The following is a 14,353-nucleotide window of genomic DNA, read 5'->3' on the forward strand; positions in this document are numbered from 1 at the left end:
GAGCATGTACTTTTAACCCTTGTGCTTATTACAACATATGTCGGATTGCGGTCTTGCGGGTTCTAAACAAAATCCGGAGCACGGGGCAATGGGGACTAGGTTTGGGTAACGGGCGCTTTAGTAACGGGCGCTTTTTGTTTCGGAGTACGTACGATACAACAGTTGAGCATCAGAACTCGGGTTGGCGATTCGCGGGGCCCATGAGACTTTTTTCAGCATCAGATTATGGCGACAATATGACTTTTTGGTCTTTTTTATGACAGATTTGGGGGTTGCATGCCAGAGTTACAGGACACATTCCTGACCACACACATCGGGACTCAGGCCATTAAGATATCCGTCTAGGCTGCACATCCAGGGGTAGCTTTCCTTCTAGGAAGGGAAATAGGAAAATACCAGCCACCGCGACACTTGTTGTCGGTTTTCCGTGTCTGGTCCCTTGACGATTCCTGCCACGGGATCCCCATCGAGATCTGACGTCGGCGATATGGACAGCGGCCGTCGCGGGCAAAAGGGAGAACCCATCGTGAACTGCCGTCAAAATGTGACCTGTTGCCAACATTCAACGGACGCGGGCGGTTACCTTTCCACGCCATGGCGAGAATGGCTTTTCCAAGCACGTCCTCCTCGTCGAGGAGTTCGAACCAATGGGCTGGGAGGGACAAGAAGAACTCCATCACGAAGACCACCGACATTGAGGTGCGCGATGAGGGAAAGGGGCAGCTCCGTAAGGAGACTATACAGGACTGCATGGCGGTGGCAGGGAGCTTTCTGTTGATCATGGCCACTGGCGGCGCGGTCAACTCTGTCGGTCTGCTGCAGACCCATTGGGAGACTAACCAACTAAAGGATTACTCCCCTCAGGCTATCGGCTGGATCTCAGGAGTCAACCTCTACCTCTCGCTATTCCTCCCTGTGCTCGCGGGCCCCATCTTCGACCGTTACGGACACATCTGGCTCATGGCCATCGGCAGTATCTTCTTCCTCCTCGGCATCTTCCTCATGAGCTTCTTCGACAACCACTCGCCCCCAGCCCTCACCCTCGGCATGATGATCCTCTCGTGGGGGGTTCTCGGTGGCATCGGCTACGGCCTCGTCTGCACCGCCGTATCCGGCCTCCTGTGCCTCCGCTTCGACCGCTGCCGCGGCCTCGCCAACGGCTTCTCCTCCCTGGGCAACGCTATTGGCGGTGTCATGTGGCCCATGATGCTGCGAGTTACTATCGAAAGCTTGGGCTGGGCCTGGTCGATTCGATCTATATCGGGGCTGGTGTTTGTGCTGCTCGCGGTGGGAAACGGACTAGTCTGGGACTGGAGCAAAATTGTGCCCAAGAAAAAGCTGGAGCCAAACCCGGAGAAGGCGACCCCAGAGACGCCGATCCCAGAGAAGCCGATCCCAGAGAAGCCCTCAGCATCGTTGGGGCAATGCATCCGTGAGGGCGTGCGGTGTTTCCGCAGAGGCGACTTTCTCTGGCTGACGGCTAGTCTGAGCATCTACCAGTTCGTCGTCATGGGCGTGGCGGGGACTCTCCCGTCGTGGGGGGTGGCTAGTGGGTTCGACAGGTCGCTCACCTTTGATATTATTGCTGTTGTGAACGCGTAAGCATCCCCGGGCCCTGATTTTGCATCTTGGCGATGAGTCGATATTGACACTGCTGTCCAGGGGCTCCGCTGGCGGACGAGTTCTCGTGTGCTCGATGAGCGATTGGATTGGCCGCTTCAACTCTGTCATTCTCGCCCAGGTCATGGGCATAATTGTGGCATTTGGACTCTTCAACAACATTGGGACTAGCGTGGGCATCTTCTATGTCTTTGCTGCCCTCTGGGGATTTGCCAACGGGGCCATATTAGGCCTGATGGCGCCGTTGCTAGGAGAGTACGTGCCGCCCACTGTGCCGCTTCCATCTACGAGTTTCTAACGCACTACAGGCTCTGCGATGCCGAGGAGTTTGGGAAATATCTTAGCGCGAGCTCAGTTGTAATCAGTATAGCGTGAGTCCCCTCCAAAACAAACAAGTTGATAGTATATGGCTGACGTTTAGATAGTGGGCTAGTATGCATACCGCTGGCCGCCGAGATGCTGGGCACGCTGGGTCCACATACCCATGTCATCTGCTTCGGAACACTTTTTATCCTGAGCCTCATGACTATGGCCATGGCCAGGGTTACATTCATGAATTATTCCTTCAAGGTGTGGAGGAAGGCGTAAGTATTATGACCGAGACGAGGTATAATCCTTCTCGGTCGGAGAAAGACTGTCTATTGATGAGAACAAACTATGATACCCCCCTTGTTCTTTCAGAATTACCCAACAGTATTATCCTAGTATCCTTTAAATCAAAGAAAGATGTTGATACATCTCCACTCCACTATCTGACCCTTGCTCTGCTAGGAATAGGAACCTAGCTTGAGGCGATCGCAGTACTATTGAAAAGTACGGAGTGCAGAAAGTACCCACAGGCCCAAAGAAAAAGAATGATTAAAGATGGTGTTAATTTTATCAACAGGTACAAGAACACTGTTTCTTCAAGGTCATTGGCCGCTTAGTCGGATTTCCGAGGGCTCGTACAGTCCCCATCCCAATCTAGCCTACCTACCTACTATTAAGCCAGAGTCACATACCAGCAAGACCACCTAAACAAAAGGATACCTATTGCCGATTCCATGACGAATTGGCCTCTCAATCCCATCTCCACCATACCAGTCTATCAGTTCATTAATGTAGCCTTCGGGCCAATCAATTCTTTTATCGTGTGCCGAAAAAAAGGAGACCTATCCTAGGCCAGAATAGAGGCACGTAGATCCATATATGCCATAACGGCCTACAAATGGCACAAACGCCTACAGAAAAATAAGGCACACATAGAGAGGTAGGGTACCAGAAAGGCTCACTATTAATTAGAAATTGGGTTCTAGTTTGAACAAGGCTCTCAAAGCCCCCTTGCAGCACCCGTGGCACAAAAAATGCTCTCGTAAGTTGGTAGCCATAGTAGTAGACGCTGTACTCGGCTACTCGAGCTCAAACTATCGTAAACCAGGCCATCAATAGCAGCATAGGCAAGTTGACGAACAAGGCCATCAGGGACTCTGCTGTTGCTGCCACATGAAAGTCATGGTAATAAATGTTGTTGCCGATCTGGGTTGCTGTTGTGTCTAGGATATTTGCAAGGTGGCTTTGATACCCCCCCTCCCCCCCCCTTTTTTTTTGGCTATTGATATATTTAAACTATTAGCTAAATGCCAACCTCCTCCCACGGACCTAAAGTAGAGGTCTCTAATCCCTAGCCAGGGTGCAGCCATGGGGCTGCCGGATGTCAAAACTTAGGTAGCTGAGTAGAGAGCCGATACCCTGACCGGGGGCGTCCATAAGCCAGTTGGGGATCTCGCTGGTGTCGTACATGGTGTTGAGGAATCCAATCAGTCGCTGTGGCCGTGTCAGCTAAGGCATCTTGCCCGGGAGAGAAAGGGGGGCTGCGTACCACCGTGTAGACAACCAGGTCGTCAGTGAGAGCAGTAGTAGCTTCTCCATGCTTCCAACGAATCTTACGGAGAGACTTTCCAAGTTCGCGGAGGGCAATGAAGCTCTATATAGGTGGGACTGTCAGCCTGTGTTCAGCCCATATAGGGGTGCCGGACTTACGTCGGTGAGTTCCTCGACACGGATGAGCTTGTAGAAGGACAGGCACTGGCTGATCTTCTTCCATTGCCGCTGGTGCCGGGTATTAGCAGTGCCAAACGCCTAGTATGGAGAAAGCAGTCTTTACCGTAGAGTCCTTGACAGCTGCGAGGTGCCTGAAGCTGTCACGCTCCATTTCGTCGTGGATCTCAACAATGTGCTCAATCAGGTTGCGGAAGATCCTCTGCTGCTCAAGGGTAAGCTCCATCTCTCCCGGGAAGAGCATCTGACCGCCCCTCTTGGAGCGCTTGAGACACTTCTTTCCATCTTTATCCCAGTCCTCGACGAAGTGGGATTTGTCAAAGGCGAGGTGTTCGGTCATCTCGGTACTGTAGAATGCGGCTTGGACGCTTCCCACGAATGCCACTGTGACAGCGATAATGGCCTTTGCACACTTCATTGTAAAAGCGGTGGAGAAAAAAGCTAGCCGAGAATAGTGCCCTTATGGGGTGAGAGAAGATGAAAAGATAGATGTAGGGCTTCTGATCTTTGGCAGGCCTAGGTGGTTGACGATGAAAAGAACGGAACTAAGAGCATCGTGGTAATGCTCCAATTACCAGGTTTATGTACCTGGAGAATTACAGCCATGTCTTCAACAAATGTCTTCCCCTTCCAGAAGCGCTCGATCCACTGTCCAGTTATGGAGGGCATGCCACTTCGATGACCTTTGAACACGTTGGTGGGCAATGGACCTGTAAGATATCAACCGCCGCTTTCCACTCGACAGCCATTTTGAAAAGTCTAAGATTGTATTGAATCATCCCCACGTGCACTCTGGATTGCCATTATTCGCTGGGAGGATGAAGAGCTTCAAGATGAGCAATCAGGCTGGGTGGGCGGAACTCTCTTTGGGTGCCGCGTGACTCAAATTTTATTGATGAATCTTGGGAGATCAGACTAATAATCCCCAACTTTCTCAAGGGTAAAACCATATACTCGGTCGAATGCAGCGGCGGATAGAGTTCCATGACCGCCATTGGGGACGGGGCTCATATCAATGATGGCGCATCTATCGGTGGCTCATTCCAACAATCTGTAGCCAAACAGCCAAATATATAGAACCTACTGTCTTTTTTGGGGGCGTTTGATTCTGTGGGGAGTAGGATATAAGGGAAGGGAAAATGAACACAACTCCGGTGAATATTTAAAGCCCAGACTAGACCAATACTTCCCGTGTCCTTTCCATTTGTACCATCTTTGGTGTTGCGAGTCAAGAGGTCGCCGTGAACCATTACGCCAGTCAATTTCGCTGTCGTTCCTTTTAGTCACGATGGTGCCCCTTCTATTAGTCGTGTTTCATTACGCTCTCGCGGGAACCGCACTGGTGGTCAGAAATGTCACAGTCACTGAACCGGCAGATAAGACCAACGAATCAATCGAGTACGATGGAGGCCACGAGCCACCCGTCGCAGAGGCCCCTGTGATAGAGGCCCCTGTGAAATGTAAGCGTCAGGAGACCTCCGGCGCAGAAACCAGGGAGTGGGAGAACAAGATCAAACATATAGCAGGATCCGGTATCGATTACGGTGTCGCAAGACACTGGAAGGCTAGGCCCTGGATAAAGGCGGATGAATACTCCGAGGACTGGTTCGCCCTGGACTACGAGCTCTGCCGCAACAGCATCCCCCTCACCGATGTCGAGGGATGCATCGTCTTCCGTGGCCTTGAATGGCTCCTCTTCAGCATGACCCATACAGCTTCTCAGATAACATCAACCGATCTTGATGTTCTTTACGCTCACAGCACGGAGCAGAGAGGACCCTTCGCGGTAGGTCATCCAACCATGGCCATGGTGACTTCTGAAACTCCCAGCTAACGCACACGAAGTTGAGCATCCGGGCAATCCTTATCTGGACCGATATCCTGCGAGATGCCAAAGCACAGCTGGAGGCAACCAAGGTCCTGAATGTCCAGGCTCAGCTCAAACTTGTCCCCTGCTACCTTGATGTAGGTGTCACGCATTCCACGAGACCTGGCACAGGAATACTAACACGAAGAACAGTACGCCTATCAAGTGACGGCGTTCCTCCAGGCCCTCGAGGCCCAAGGCGGTGATTTCAAGGAGGAGGACCCCTTGCGATGCCTCATGTTCGATAAGATGGAGATTCTGTACATGTCCTACATCGTAAGCAACCAACGACTAGTCTACAGCGCTTGCCATTGATGTACTGACGTGGAGCACAGGCGGTTGCCAATCTCATGCACGGCAATGACCCGGCCATCAGGACGCTCTTTGAAGCCCGATTCCCGGACATCCTTCCCTCGTACTGGCACTCCAAGTATGAGCAGCCCAAGCCGGGCGAGCTCATCTCTGACTATGTCCGCCGGAACGACTGGCCCATGCTGGGCGAGGACTCCCCCTTCCGCCGCGCCCAGATTGCGTGGAGATGCGTTGACGACAGGGCTCAGTTTGCCGCCACCTACCCGAGCAAGTGGGGAGAGTGGGAGGATGCCGGCAGGCCGAGCAAGAAGGATTGGCTTGACGACAAGAAGGCTCAGAAGCGCAAGGATTCCAAGGCGCTCAAGAAGCACCTTAAAAAGCTTGACCAGTAGATGATTTGGTGGTTAGCGTATTTGTATTTGCTTTGATAATCTCAATCATAATCTAGGTGGGCGGGCGGGCTGAGATTCCGAAGACTGTGGCACGTCTTTTGCGTGACTAGAGATGGTTTTGTATTTTATATGATTTGAGTATCCGTAGTCTAGCATAATATCAAAACCATATACCCGAACCTTGGCGATTTATCTTGTGAAGGTGAAGTGAGTGGCTTGAGGAAGTTTAGGTTGGGGTTGTGCAAGGACCTATGACGGGTACCTCGGAGTCGGTCTAACAATCACCCGAGGAATTCGGTGACACACGGGCCTGGATGCTGGAGCAGAAGCTCCGCTTATATCCGCCAATCTGGAACATTGACGCCCTTGCGCCTCCCAGCCGGTGGCAGCAACAAGGTCGTGACGGCTCATGTCGGTTTCAGGACAGCTCACAGTGACAGAACCACAGAATCGCTGCTTCAGCACCGCCGGGCATTGATCCACGTGGCTTCATGGATTCATATCCTGCACCACCGAGCGGCATGATCATTTGAGGTGAGAGCTGGCTCAGAGACTCCATCTCACCATGGGCCAGACAATGTCCGACGAGCTCCCCCCGCAGCGGTCGCGGGAGGAGCTCACCCACCAACTCGTATGACCTCGTCGCTCCCTGGCATGTGCTTGTCAATTAGGATGCTGACTGATCTTGTGAAGGCGCTCAAATTCAAGGACAAATGCTTCACGTCCCTTGAGTTCTACTGCTTGAGAGAGGTCTTCAAGAGCCTCGCCGACCAGCAGGGTTCCGTCCGCTACCTGAAGGAGGACACCATTGCCCGTTTCCTCGAGATCCCCGATGTTTTGGGGGCCTCGCCCGTTGTGTTCCAGATGGTGTCCTACCTGGGCGCATTCCCCTTCCTCCACGATGCACCCGTTGTATTGGAGCTGCACCGTATGGTCATGGTCATTGTCATCATGACTGAACGCTATCGCAGGGTCCTCGCCAAGGGCTCCTCCGATAGAACCAAGCTGCTCTTCAGGAGCCTGGCCGTGTATGACAGGAAGGCATCTGAGGCTGGCGTCGCGTCCCCACCCGCAAGGCGCAGCGCCGAAGTGGTAGGGCACAGCGCCGGGTTTGCTATTGACGAAGCTGGGGATGACGCCCTCGACGACGACGATGATGACCTAGTTCTCACTGCATTTGAGCTGCTTGATATCAACGAAGCCGTGAAGCAAGGCGACGTGCCAACATTCCACGGATCCATGATACCGACGGATAATTTTCGGAAGCTTCTCATGCTGCTCCTGTTGGCGGCGCCGTTGGATCCTCCGGAGAGCCTCTCTCAGTACTCGAGTCGCATCACCGATGATAATTTAGAATCGTTACGCTCGACAGCTGAATGTGTCCTTGCTGCCTTTGTTGATGTGGAGAAGAGCCCCGGAATCAAGTACAAGCATTTCAAGACCATCATCCCGGCGCTGATGCCAAATGTTTTTGACGGGTTCAATGGCCTGTTTGAGCGCTTCCTCTTCTCCAAAGACCTCGATTTTTCTAAGCACAAGGAGGCCGATGCGAAGGACAAGGGGGAAGCGCCTAAAACGGCCCAACCCCTGCTCCTCGAAAACGGCGAGATCCTAAATGGCCATAGGCTGGCGCAGTTGTCGTTCTTCCTCCCGGGATCTTCGCTCTTTCGGCGTGTTAGGCTCCTCTACTCTGGAAACGATGCTGGATTTTCGATGAGGAGTTTCGAGACTAAAGTGTTTAACTGGAGAGCGCCGACGCTTCTCTTGGTCAGAGGATCCCGCGTCGGTGACGTTCCTGATGGCGGCCAGGAAGCTGCCTTTGCCGAGAGACTCCCGGCCAAGAGGTTCCCCAACGGAAGCAAGTCGGATCAGCTCACGTTTGGCGTGTACGTGAGAGAGCCCTGGAAGCATACGCACAAAGAGTGCTTCGGAGATTCGGAGACGATCCTCTTCCAGCTGGAGCCGGTACACGATGTGTTCCAAGCTTCCACTATCAACACTGACTATGTCACATTCTCGAAGCTTCCCGGAAACGAACAGGTGCTTGCGTTTGGAAGCCCGCACCCCAAGCCCACAAAGTCCTCCCGAAGAGAGGGACATCTCCCACTGGGGGCCGTCTCGCTGGTGCTGGACGACTCCTTCGAGTTTGGCGTCTTCAACCACGATTTCGGGTCGCGCGGGGGCGCATTCCATACCAGTGCCATCAGAAAGTTCAACTTCCAGGACCGGTTCCAGATCGAGAGCCTCGAGGTCTGGGGCTGCGGCGGGGATGAGGAGGCCCAGGCCCAGGCCAAGATGTGGGCGTGGGAAGCTAGAGAAGCTGAAGCTCGCCGGAAGATCAATCTGGGCAACGGTGATATCCAGGCGGACAGGGCACTTCTGGAGATGGCTGGGCTGATTGGACAGAACCGCAGCGGAGGCTCCATGGGCTGATGGATTGGAGATGACTTGTGCAACGATTATTTGGGAGTAAGGGCGTCGGGCGTTTTACAAGTATTAATAGCTTGAAGTCGTTGATGCATTTGGAGATTTACATGATGTGATGGGGGATATGGGTCACTCTAACCCCCGCCTCTCTACTACTAGTATATCGTACATGACTTGGGTTTACCCTCGTCGGCAATCTTTCCTCTATTTCTTGGGCTCATCCTTGGAGCCATCCTTCTTTTGCGATGCCATGATCTCTCCCAGTGTGCCTAATGAGCTCCTGGGGTTCCTAGACTTCTTTTCCGTAGTCGCAGTCTCGTCAGCGGCGGCCTCCTCCTGAGCCTGAGCCTCCTCCTCCGCCGCCTTCTTCTCGCCATGCGACCAGAGCCCCATCCTGCCGAGGATGCCACCGGTGCCAGCGACGCTCTCGGCAGCCTCGGCCTTGACCTTTTCCTCGGCGGCGCTCGCGGCGGCGGCGGCCTTCTGCTTGAGGCGCTCCTTCATGGAGCGCTCCTCCTCGTCGCGGGCCTCGAGCTCGCGGATCCACTTCTGGCGTTTCTCCTCGGCGTCGCGCTGCTCCTTGAGCTTGCGCAGCTCGGCCGACTTCTCGCGGTCCTTGCTGTAGTACATGCTGCCGGCGACCATGGCGACGACGGTGAAGCCCTGGGCCATGACGCGGGCGCGGAACATGCGGTTGGCCTGCTGCGAGTCGCCCTTGCGGAGGGCTCGGTAGGCGTTGACGAAGGCGAAGACGGTGAGGCCGATTCCTGTAGGGCGGGGATCAGGCGGGTTAGATTGGGGCAGTTTTTAGCAGAGCCGGGGAGGGTGGAACATACCGAGAGGGACGAGAGGCTCCTCCTTGATCTTGCGGACGACCTTCTGCATGGGCCGCTCGTTGACAAAGTCACTATAGCCGTAGTCGCGTGAGTGGGGGGTTGTCGGCTACGAGGAGAGGTGGCCCAGTGGGAGGGGAGCATACGAGTTGTCGTCAAAGGACGAGGGCATCTGCCCCGGCATACTAGGCGGCGGCGGCAGCTTGTCTGCCATTGTGACTGGATCTGGGGAATTGGAGGCGGGATGGGAAGGTGGGAGAGGATGTCGAAGATGCTTGGGAATGGAATCATGCCGAGCATCATATTCGTACATTTGCGCCAAGAGGCCCCAGCCAGGGTGCAACGGGCTCCACAGTTTGCATCCCCGGCAGACGACCCACCTCTAAACGCCATAACGCCTTTCCTGCAGTGACACTGCGCCTGGTTGTTAAGCATGCGCGCCAGAGCTCCCTCCTATCCTCCGACCTCGAATTTCTTCCTCTCGCAGCCTAAAGACACGATACTCTAATACCACACAGAGCTTTGAAGTTATCGTCTCCCTGGACACGCTGAAAGACCTCAGAGACCAACAACCCGGCATTCTTCGCCACAATCATGCAGCAAAGGTAGCCTAAGGTACCATGTGGTTTCCCACGCCGTCGATCGAGAGCCTCACGAGGCCACGCGTGGCCGTCGCGATCGTTTCTGCCGTCGCGGCGGTATCCGTCGGCTACTACGCATACCATCAGGGCTCCCCGGATCTCCCAGAGACCGTCACGGGGCCCGGTCTGCACAGAAGCAACGCCGTGCGCCACCCGCGACGCTCGCAAAGACGCGGCACCGCCTCGAGCTCCTCCTCCGAACCCGCCGGCGACGAGAATGATTACACCCACAACACAGCCCAGCCTCTCGGTGATGGAGAGACTGTGGTGGACGATGCGGCAGCAGACGAGTGGTGGGAACCCGGCCATCTGCCAGCCTCGCAGCGAGCAGGGCACAACATTGTGAACCTGCTCTTCCGCGTGTCCGAGGACAATGCTCGGCGCAATGGATGCGTCCATAGAGGGTGCCTCTGCAACTCGTGCGGAATGGTGCCCATCCGGGGTATCCGCTACCGATGCGCCAACTGCGCCGACTTTGATCTCTGCGAGACCTGCGAGTCCCAGGGCCTCCACACAAAGACGCACGTCTTCTACAAGATCAGAGTCCCCGCGCCTCCTTTTGCATCTCGTCAGATGCAGCCCGTGTGGTACACCGGGGACCCAGACACCTGCCGGAGAACATTGCCCAAAGCACTCATCACCAGGCTCTCCAAGGAGTCGGGCTTCGAGAGACCAGAGCTGGAAGCCTTCTGGGAGCAGTGGACTTTCATGGCCAACACGGAGTGGAGGGATGATCCAGACGAACTTTACCTAGCATTAGATCGCAAGACTTTTGAGCGGTGTCTCGTGCCTACAGGGGGATCTCGACATGCTGCCCCGAACCTGATCCATGACCGCATGTTTGCCTTCTATGACCGCAATAGGGACGGTCTGATTGGATTTTCCGAGTTCATCGAGGGTCAGTCTTACAGAAAAAGCCCGGACAAATTGCGCAAGGTCTTCGAGGGCTATGACCTCGATGGCGATGGCTATGTCACTCGGAAGGACTTTCTACGGATGTTCAGGGCGTACTATGTGCTCTACAAGCAGATGCACAAGGACATCCTGGAGGGCTTAGAAGACCAGCTTCTTGCGAGCACCGAGGCGCAGCAGTTGGTGGCCAGCAGCCGCCAACCCCTCAGCAGCTTCTTTGGGCGAGATGGGGCTATTCCGCACGGTGACCGCACGTTGCGACTCGACGGCAAGACCCTCAATAGGGATGGGAGCGTCGATATAGCCGAGGGCACAAACGTGGTTGCGAGCGATCGGAGCGACACAGTAGGCCGTGGAGATATCTTGACAAGCCTGTTTGCCTACGCAGCAGAGCCGCGTCCGCGTCCTTGGAGGTTCGTCACTAGTGCCACCAACCATTCCGAGGACTACGATCAGCCCCTGAGGGGTATCACCGATGCCGACAGGCCATACCTGGTCACGCTGATCGACCCACCGATGACGCTAGACGATTTGCCAGATGCCATCATGGGAAACCATACCCTCGACATAGACGAAGATGACGATGTCGAAAGGGAGGATAGTGATGAAGACGAGGAGGATGATGGAGATGACATGGGTGACGCCAATGGGAATACCAGCTCGAGCGGGGCCACACACAGCGAAGCAGAGCAGAGAATAAGGGCGCTCTCATATACCCGACGTCGCATACCCCGGCTGGAGAGGCGTCGACGCGACATGGCCCGAGAACAACTTCATAACCGCTGGAAGAGGAGGCAATTCTATCTCGACGAGGAAGAGGGCGGTGAAGCACCCGACGACTGGCAGGACAACGAAGATATTTTTCTACAAGACCAAGAGGGGGGCGAGAGCTCCAAGTCTGCTGGCCAGGACCTAAACTTTTCTCGATCGCGGTCAAACTCCAAGGTTCGATTTGTGGATGAGCTAGAGGAGCTCGAGACGCGATCTAATCCGTCTACCTCTTCGAGGAGCGTGCCCGACCGGTGGGGGACCATGGAGGTGCCTGACTTTGAGAAGGATGCTGGGAAGGAAATTCTCTACCAAGTAACACAGCAGGCGTTCAACGAGCTTCTCGATACCATCTTCAAGCAAGCGGAGGACATCGCCGTGGAGGCGAGAGAAACGAAGGAGCTGCGGGAGAAATATCGTGCTGCTATTGAAAGCTACGTCTCTCCGACCGATAAGATGGGCGAGGAGGCAGCAGATCAAGACGAAGCCGCACTGAATCCAGAGCAGCCAACGCCTAAGAACGAGGTACCGCCCTCGGAGAAAACTCTTACCCAGCTGCTCTCGGAGAGTGGATATTCTGTCATAGACGAAGCAGAACCACGCAATGCAGTCGATCTCGACAGTGCACCAGAGCCAACACGTGGGGAGAAGGAGGCGGATAGCGCAGATTCGGATCGCGATCTGACAATGCCTCAGTTCCGGCCCGAGACCATGACCTGGGCCGATGCATACAGAGACTCGAAGGCCCGGTATTATCCCATCACACGATCATCGCCGCCGCCCAGCGAAGCTAGCGACGACTTTGAGCCTACGTATACGATGCTAGGTCATTGGAAGGACCTCAACAAAGCCGAGAAGCAGGCTGCGGAGCGAGGCGGCTGGGCCAAACTCAACTTCAAGGAGTTTGAGAGCATTTACAGGAGCCAGGAATACCAGGGGAACCGATTGGACTACCTTGGGAGCTGGATTGACTTTTGCATACCCTAGTCCAAGAAGACGGCGAGACGGAGATATAAGCGGTGGATGCACGTGGGTGAAGTTATTCCCCTATCTACCGGTACCTAGGCCAATCATAGCCATTGCCCTTGGCCAAAGAGGGACCACAGCGGTATCAAAGTACGACTCTAGTAGTCCCTCATGACTTTCTAGGTTCCAGCCGTAGGATTTGAAGCCATATTAGGTGGAAGGCGCTGGACACGTGTGAAGTTTCGAAGGCCGGGTAAGGAGTAGCCACTGGAAATATTCACGCAATCAAAGTTTTGTTCAACGAATGCATCAGATGACGAGAATGAGTCTATTTTCCCCGGTCTGTGCGCAGGCGCCAAAGAGTTGCATATCCTAACTCCGACTGCCCCTGAGCAGTAGACCTCAGCCACCACCACCCAGTCAACGATGCTGCCTCATAGCCACTTTCCCCGATATCTCCCCAGCAATTTCCCAAGACAAACAATAACCGTTCGACAACAGGCGCACACGCACACAAAGTTAAAGGCAGAAAGAAGGAGCATGGGAGGGTATAAACATGGCACCTTGGCCACTGGTGCTCTTGGGAAATCCCATCAAACCATCACTCTTACATTCCATCATCCCATACTCACCCTTCTACCCACACACAAAGTAACATCCACCAACCTCAATTTTTATATCTCCACAGCAAACCACAAACAGCCTTTACTTCACTTGAGATAAGTGTACATCATGGTTCGCAGACGCCATATCCTTGTGGGCTACAACCAATCGTCCGAGCCCGTTTCACCGGAAAAGGGGGGCCTATCGCATTCTACGGGAGCAGCGCCTTACCCAGGTTTCGACACTGTGAACAGAAACGAAGTCCCCGATTGGATCCTCAATATTCCAGATGGAGATGAGAATGCAGAACGTCCTTCGACCCCTGTAGAAGGTGAGGAGCTCTCGGGCCCTCACAATAATCCTGCCTATGAGGACCCGCTCCAACTCCTCAACGACTTGCCGCCCGAGTGCTCCTTCAAGGACAGCCTGTGGATACGATTATGGACGTTCGGCATGTTTTCATGTATCGTGTTTTGCCTATGGCTCCTCCCTAGCACAAGGCCCATGGTCTACTACTGTGGCCACTGGACCTTCTGGGCCTATGGCAGTCTTAACAAGAAACGCATCGCCTGGAACATCTCAGGATGGGTCGTTCTCATCGCGGCTGGTGTTATCTGGGCTGGACTTGAAATTTTCTTCTGGGGAAACTGGTAAGTGTGCCTCTGTCTCGATGAAAAGACAGAAATGTCTGACTAACAAATGTAAAGGATTCACACCCACAAGATTGCGGCTTTGAAGCGCCATGCTCTCCGATTTAAGAGAAAGCCCAAGGATCCCTTCCTCGAATACAGCAAGAGAGACAGCCGTCTCTTCAAGAATAGTCTCGAGGCCGACCCGAGCCTCGCTGGTGTCATTATAGGTATCATCATCTGTGTCATCTTCCTCATCTGGCTCGCCGACTTGACGGCGCCGCTCCTTTCGGCAGGACAAAATGCCAAGGCTATTATCCTCCAGAAGCGAGACGTTGCTTAGGGT

The 14,353-nt window shown here is 54.3% G+C and overlaps 7 protein-coding genes across 7 annotated transcripts; 5 read left to right on the plus strand and 2 right to left on the minus strand.

The window, feature by feature from the left end:
* Positions 1 to 594: 594 nt before the first annotated feature.
* On the plus strand, positions 595 to 2,208 carry ACO1O0_003956 (uncharacterized protein; the record flags this gene model as incomplete). Its single annotated transcript, XM_083193399.1, has 4 exons — positions 595 to 1,598; positions 1,663 to 1,875; positions 1,929 to 1,991; positions 2,046 to 2,208. 4 exons carry the CDS (start codon positions 595 to 597, stop codon positions 2,206 to 2,208), a joined length of 1,443 nt encoding a protein of 480 aa, XP_083050347.1.
* A 1,065-nt stretch (positions 2,209 to 3,273) lies between these two features.
* ACO1O0_003957 (uncharacterized protein) lies at positions 3,274 to 4,075 on the minus strand (the record flags this gene model as incomplete). The annotated part of the gene is made up of 4 exons (XM_083193400.1): positions 3,274 to 3,423; positions 3,479 to 3,583; positions 3,640 to 3,708; positions 3,764 to 4,075. 4 exons carry the CDS (start codon positions 4,073 to 4,075, stop codon positions 3,274 to 3,276), a joined length of 636 nt encoding a protein of 211 aa, XP_083050348.1.
* An 870-nt stretch (positions 4,076 to 4,945) lies between these two features.
* ACO1O0_003958 (uncharacterized protein) lies at positions 4,946 to 6,228 on the plus strand (the record flags this gene model as incomplete). The annotated part of the gene is made up of 4 exons (XM_083193401.1): positions 4,946 to 5,443; positions 5,503 to 5,622; positions 5,678 to 5,800; positions 5,860 to 6,228. 4 exons carry the CDS (start codon positions 4,946 to 4,948, stop codon positions 6,226 to 6,228), a joined length of 1,110 nt encoding a protein of 369 aa, XP_083050349.1.
* A 565-nt stretch (positions 6,229 to 6,793) lies between these two features.
* On the plus strand, positions 6,794 to 8,661 carry RTC5 (TLD-domain-containing protein; the record flags this gene model as incomplete). The annotated part of the gene is made up of 2 exons (XM_083193402.1): positions 6,794 to 6,859; positions 6,922 to 8,661. The coding sequence occupies 2 exons, from the start codon at positions 6,794 to 6,796 to the stop codon at positions 8,659 to 8,661; spliced, it is 1,806 nt and encodes a 601-aa protein (XP_083050350.1).
* Positions 8,662 to 8,859: 198 nt separating this feature from the next.
* RCF1 (respiratory supercomplex assembly factor RCF1) lies at positions 8,860 to 9,702 on the minus strand (the record flags this gene model as incomplete). Its single annotated transcript, XM_083193403.1, has 3 exons — positions 8,860 to 9,422; positions 9,492 to 9,562; positions 9,635 to 9,702. 3 exons carry the CDS (start codon positions 9,700 to 9,702, stop codon positions 8,860 to 8,862), a joined length of 702 nt encoding a protein of 233 aa, XP_083050351.1.
* Positions 9,703 to 10,108: 406 nt separating this feature from the next.
* Positions 10,109 to 12,796, plus strand: ACO1O0_003961 (uncharacterized protein; the record flags this gene model as incomplete). Its single annotated transcript, XM_083193404.1, has 1 exon — positions 10,109 to 12,796. One exon carries the CDS (start codon positions 10,109 to 10,111, stop codon positions 12,794 to 12,796), a length of 2,688 nt encoding a protein of 895 aa, XP_083050352.1.
* A 711-nt stretch (positions 12,797 to 13,507) lies between these two features.
* Positions 13,508 to 14,350, plus strand: ACO1O0_003962 (uncharacterized protein; the record flags this gene model as incomplete). Its single annotated transcript, XM_083193405.1, has 2 exons — positions 13,508 to 14,028; positions 14,086 to 14,350. 2 exons carry the CDS (start codon positions 13,508 to 13,510, stop codon positions 14,348 to 14,350), a joined length of 786 nt encoding a protein of 261 aa, XP_083050353.1.
* Positions 14,351 to 14,353: the final 3 nt, after the last annotated feature.

The sequence above is a fragment of the Amphichorda felina genome (genome assembly GCF_050947745.1).
Source record: "Amphichorda felina strain 45539 chromosome Unknown scaffold_4, whole genome shotgun sequence".
Classification (NCBI taxonomy): domain Eukaryota; kingdom Fungi; phylum Ascomycota; class Sordariomycetes; order Hypocreales; family Bionectriaceae; genus Amphichorda; species Amphichorda felina.